Source organism: Malurus melanocephalus, unplaced genomic scaffold, assembly GCF_030028575.1.
Source record: "Malurus melanocephalus ecotype Western Australia unplaced genomic scaffold, MMel_1.1 scaffold_421, whole genome shotgun sequence".
Classification (NCBI taxonomy): Eukaryota; Metazoa; Chordata; class Aves; order Passeriformes; family Maluridae; genus Malurus; species Malurus melanocephalus.
Genome location: NW_026623653.1, coordinates 29740 through 35832, shown reverse-complemented (window position 1 = coordinate 35832; position 6093 = coordinate 29740). Strand labels below are relative to the sequence as shown.

The window sequence follows — 6093 nt, the reverse complement described above, 5'->3', positions numbered from 1 at the left end:
TTAAAATCCTGCAGCTCTGCTCCTCCAGCTTCCTTAAAATCCTGCAGCTCTGCTCCTCCAGCTTCCTTAAAATCCCCTTCCATCAAGCCTTGGGGCGTTGGTTAGAGTGGGGTAATCCCATACCTTCTCGTATCTCCGGAGGATTATCTGGTCGAGATTACCAGAAATCCCGAGTCACACTGAGCAGGAAGTGTCATGGCATCTACCTCTGGATCGCTCTGCTGCTGTTCTGGCTTTACTCTCGCTTTTCCCAGTTCTGAAAACATTGTCCTCTTCTGTTTGCAATGAGAAATACCTACAGGAGCAGCAGGAAACCAATGAACTGAGTGGTGAAGCAAACTGGAACTGAGTCCAGAAAAGACCCTTCTGAAACTGCTGAAAAGACAAAAAAATTGCAGAGAAAAATGTCCCATATTTCACATCTGTGATGTTAGTCACCTTACCTATTACATTCTTGCAATAATGTGGCAACAGTAAGTAGAGAAGTTCTGGTATAGATGAAGGTGTTGGGGTTTTTTTCAGTTTTTGAATGAGATGTCCTTGTTGTTAGTCTATATGACATGCCCTTTGGAACAGCAAATTGCTATTTTCTATACTTCCAGATGGAAAAAGAGGCATAGTCACTTATCTGTGATTGATGCTTTTCGTTACAGCAGTAAAAACGCACATTCAGGAGGGAAGGTATTTCTGTTTGTAAACTGCATCCACGAGATGTGAGCTCACTGTAAATACAGGAAATAGATAAGATATTCTCGCAGCAGCTTTGCAGCTCTTGCTTTGGAGAAGGTCAGTGAGGTAAAGGCCGGCGCTCAGCACACAAAGGCCACTTTGGGAAGGAGTCCCTGTTTATGTCAACAATGAAGCATGTGCTTTGGAGAAGTCTGAATTGGGGCTTAAATGTGAACCAGTGGAGGAATCCAGCTGGCTTTTGTGTRGGAGTACAGATGACATGTTCCACACTGGAATTTATGTAAATCTCAACTCTTCAATGCATGTCTGATTGCTGCTTTCTTTGATTATCCAAGCAATGCATACATGACCAGGGAACAGTATTGTCATTTCAGGTATCTCCACCATACTTTCCCTTTATCAGACTAGATCCTGCATYTAAAAAAAGTCCTTTTCTGATTTCCCTTCTATAATTAGTTTGAAGAAAAAAGAAGAGATCKGGGCCTTAACACCTATTTGTGAAATAATTAATATATGTGAAAAACTGACCACTCTTTAACACAAAAATGCCAGAAGGCTCTTTTAGCATTCCCAGCTCTGCCGTCTKGGGCAGTACAAAGCAAGAGCCTGCTGGTTGAGTTGAGTTGAGTGGGAGGCCTTGCCTCACAGCTTGCCAATGAACCATGAATGCCAGTTTAAAACTGGAAGCTGGGAGCCAGTATAGAGCATACATGTACCATAATAGTCATGAAAAGTTCAAGAAAGTGAATTACATGTAATATTCTGCAGGATCTTGCCTAGGACTTGTGTATTCTTTCTATATTCCATTCGTGAATGGAAATTAAAATCTTCAATGATTRTTGACTTGAGTAACTAGATCATGCCACAGAGCTGCTGATTCCTCCTTCCAGTTATTTTCATTGCCAGCATTTCCAGCATAGCTGTGAGGCTGCCCCTCATCAGGCACAGAGAGGCTTTTCTTTCCCTTCAAATGCATTTCAAGCGTGCTGGTAAAATCACCTAGGGATGACAGAGTTTCAGAATGAAAGAAAAAAAAAAAAAAAAAAAAAAAAAAAAAGGAAACCTGAAAGTTAATTGCCTTTTTAGTTCTGTACATGCTCAAGTAAAAATAAAACTATGGAATGGAAAGTACCAGAACTATTTTAATCATTAAAACTACTAGACCATATAGAAGAATGGGGAAGTTGATCCATGTGACATACACTTTAAAAGGTTTTTTTTATAAAAACAACAAAGGCAAACTCTGCAGTATTCTGAAGGAATGGCCTAGTCCTTGTATTGCAAAATCTGGGGTCATTACTGCAGTGCATTGTAGTGTTCTTTCAAGGAAGATTTGCTGAAAATAATGCAATTCATGGGGTTTTTCTTTGAGACGTTCTTAAAACTTAATTCTCTGTAGTCAGTGCTATTTAGAGCTTGTGAAATGGAAATCCAGCAGTAAAATATGTACCCATGCAGCAAATCCACATGAAACTGGGAGGGGTTTAAAATGCTATGTCATGGGAAGGCCAGGCTGTTGGTCCTGATGGGTTTTTAGTATTTTTTTTATCGTGTCCCTTAACTTTGGATTGACAGAAAGTTCAGTAGTGCCCTCATCTATACAATAAAGCCACTTGCCTTATCACGCTCTGACAGCTGGGCTGATAAGATATACTGAATTAGGGTTTTTTTTCCTTTCACCTGTGAGATTAACTTCCAAGGAGCTTTAGTATGCAAATAGCAACACTTTTTTGGAAAGTTATTTCATGTTGAATGCAGTRTGCTGATAATTTTACTGTAAGTTTCTTTGTTTTAAAGAATTTGGTGATTTTAAGTTCAAGACCTAAGTGTAGACCAGAGAAATGATACACAGTGGCCTGTGGATTCCCATATGAAATAAAATTCATGTGACAATTCCAGTCGAGGCCACTTAATTGTTTTCATTTACAAAATGAAGATATCAGAAATTACTCATTTCTCTGTAGGGTTACTTGGAGATTTCAGCCTTTTCATTCATTACGTGAATCATCACACTGCCCATCAGAAGTTTGTATAGTGATGGTGTAAATGATCATACATGAGGGTGTTTAGGAACAGACAAAGCTGACTCCAAATGCWCAAGCCTCATGTTCCGCATGTCACCACCCTTCCTTCCCCAAGCCTGCCTGCAAGGAAATTGCCTCATTAAACTTTTCAGCTGGAAGCTGCTTAAAAAAAAATCTGGCTTGTTTTCAGAAGGACGCAGTACTTTGAAATGTGGTTTAAAAGAGTTCTTAAACCCCAAAAAAGCACATTATGAGTGTTGTCTTTTACAAGAGTCTCCATACTGGTGTCCCCACACTTGAAAATATATGAAGTTTACAGTATTTACCTTTTCCAGAAGGACTCCTCAGCACTGCCTCTGGAAAATGCCATTTCTTATATTACCATGTGYCCCCCTGCACGGTATCAGATTGACACTCCCAGTCCCAACACCCTGAACATGGTTGGCTTTGTGTTCACTTAGAGCTTGGGTTTTGTTTTTAATTTACTCGTATAACTCAGGGTTTGTCACTGTTTTCTCACTTTTTTTTTTCTTAAATAACCAGATTATTTGGTCTTCCAGTGTATTATCAAGAATGTGGAACATACTGTAAGTTAATAGTAGTCTTCATTGCCATGTCTGCTTTAAATGTGGTGAATCCTTTGCATTTATTTCTGRGAACTTAGAGATCATCAAGTTCCATCCCCCTGCCATGGCAGGGACACCTTCCACTGTCCCAGGGTGCTCAGAGCCCCATCCAGCCTGGCCTTGGACTCTTCCAAGGATCCAGGGGCAGCCACAGCTTCGGTGGGAGCCCTGTTGAGCAAAGACCAGTAGAATACTACGATGTAGAGTCTAATAAACAGAGCATTAACACTGTTTAACTATGGAGTTTGTACACAGTGGTTACCTATCAGAATTCAAGGTTGATTTGTGTCAGAGCAGACACTTCTTGGGAATACCAGATTGACTGATGCTCTTCCAAATTCTGCTAGCCTACTAAGGAAAAAAAAAATGGGTTTATCTTCACAAATAGAGGGATTTGCTTTCTTTTCTCTAGGACTGTCTTAAAGCTTGTCAGGAACAGATCGAGGCGGTGCTCGTGAACAGCCTGCGGCAAGTCCGGCAGCAGCAGCAGCAGAGCAACCCCTCCAAGACAGTGGATGAACTGGACCAGGCCAGCACTCCCACAGATGTGAGAGACATCAACCTGTGAGGACATCGGCACACAAACTCACGCTTGCTCCCCCAGACCCTTTATTTTTGTTATTATTTTTAGAGTGAATTTTTTTTTAATCTGCTCCCACATAGAACATATTTAAAGCTCTTTTAGGTTAAAAAAAAAAAAAAAACATACAAAAACTTAAAAATGAAAAAAAACCCAAACATTTGGTGCCTGTGATGTTCTACAGAAGGGAATCCCACAATATATTTGGTAACTGCTATTTGATTATGTATCAGTGATATTAAATGCTTATAAAAGCATACAAAGTAGATAGATCAATGTAAGCCTGCATTTGTGGGAACAAAGTAGCGTATACTTGTCTGTGTATTACAAAGTAGTGCATACACCCCTTTTTTTAGACTTAAGAAAGGAATCGTGTGTGCGATTTTATGGCTTGACTAGATTGCAAAGCAATAGAATAAGGGGTTTAGGGCAAAGTGGGAGAAGATCCCTGAAGCAATTGAACCATTTTGAATGCAGAGGTGATTTGCTGATCGGTCACCTCTATTATTAGTCAGAAGTGTTTGTTGGAACTCTGTATGGTAGTTTTGTTTACTCTTGCTGTCTGTGGTAGCTGCTACCTAAGAAAGAAGATGCTTTATTTTACCAGCCAGAGGAGCAGGTGTCTTTTGGGGTTTTTCTTCAGTTGATTTACTTTACTTTTTTTCTTTTTTTTTTTTCCAATTTCCCCTCCCCTCCTCTTGACTTTTTCTACTTTTCATTCAGAAATGGTTCRTTCTAAACACAGCAGCATCTTTGGCATGAGGGCAATTCCGTTTACCCAGCYCTGGGCCGAGCCAAAGTTCCCAAGTGTTCACATTCAGTAGGGGGAATGCACACAATCCCGATCTRTTGGCTGGGCAGACCCTCCTCCAACCTTTGGTTTGCAAGATGTGATGCATCATYTGGGAAAAACATTATATTCCTTTACAGCTGTAATGCTTCACGTCCGTGTTAACTTTTGGCAGCTTCTTAGCTTGGCCACAAAGACATTTAAATGATGCTCTGTCCATTTTTCCTTGTGACAGCCCCTCACTGTGTTAAAGAAGATGAGGTTTGGTTTGATCCCTCATCTCTGTTCCCCCACTCCCCCCACACACTTTTTCAGCATTTCATGAACTTTATTGATCCACAGTGAGCGTTTTTGTAAACCATTTCATTCGAAAAGCACTTTGAAAATTGTTCCTAAGGGATTAAATGAGATGGTTTATGACAATTTTGCCAAGGAAAGAAAATTTTTTAAAAAAATGAGAGAAAAAAAAAAGAAAAAAAAAAAAGAAAAGGAAAAAAAAGAAAGAAGTCACAAAAGCAAATCATTGTATAGCTTTTTATAGTCAATATTTTCCAGAATCTGGTGTACTTGGTTAGCTGTGGTGTTGCTGGAAATACCAACACCCTCTTCCGATGACATTCCTGTCATGACATTCCGGATAAAAGCCTGACCATCTGTAATGTTCAGGGTCACAGAAGGATCTTAATACCACCTGCATGCTTATCTATGGACAAGGAAAGAAAATTACTGGTGCAACAGCCGTGGTGGTAAACATCAAGGTTCGTGACTTGGAATTTTATTACAAACATGTGTTCAGTGTACTTGAATTTATTTTCCTGCTCCACCTGTAATGAAGAGGCATTTAGATGACAAAGGAGTTGGAGCAACTTTTGAGGTTTTGTTGTTTTGTTTTGGTTTTTTTTTGTTTTTTTGTTTTTTTTTTTTTTTTTTGTTGCACAGTTGTATTAACAGTTTGCAGATACCCAATATGAAGCTGTTGGTTGAAATGTTAATGTTTGCATTTTTAAGACAAAAATCCAGAAAGAACATGCTACTTTGAAGAATATTATATGTATGGACTCAGCCTGTTTGGCTAGATGAGGGTAGAAAATGGAGTAAGATTCTAAGGTTTTGTTGGTTTTTGGTTTTGGGGGGTTTTTTGGTTTTGGGTTTTGGTTTTTTTTTGCGCTGCTAAGAAGCTATGATTTGTTTCATTCTTATTCACATTAACAGTACTTAGCTGTATTGTTTCACTGAGTGTGCTGCTATTTTATAAACATTTTTATAATATATTATTTTACTGCTTAAATTTCAAATCCTGAAGTAGATGGTTAAGTGGAGATATGATGAGTTCTTTGATTTACTGGAAATGCCCTGTACAGGTTTTGGGTTTTTTTTTTTTTT

The 6093-nt window shown here is 39.1% G+C and overlaps 1 protein-coding gene across 1 annotated transcript in view; it reads left to right on the top strand.

The window, feature by feature from the left end:
- CCND2 (cyclin D2) overlaps positions 1 to 6087 on the top strand; it is a 26637-nt gene extending 20550 nt beyond the window's left edge. The window contains exon 5 of the mRNA XM_057379758.1: positions 3753 to 6087. Within this exon, the coding sequence (XP_057235741.1) occupies positions 3753 to 3908 (156 nt within the window). The 3' untranslated portion in view covers positions 3909 to 6087. The remainder of the gene's footprint in view (positions 1 to 3752) is intronic.
- The last annotated feature ends 6 nt before the right edge of the window (positions 6088 to 6093 follow it).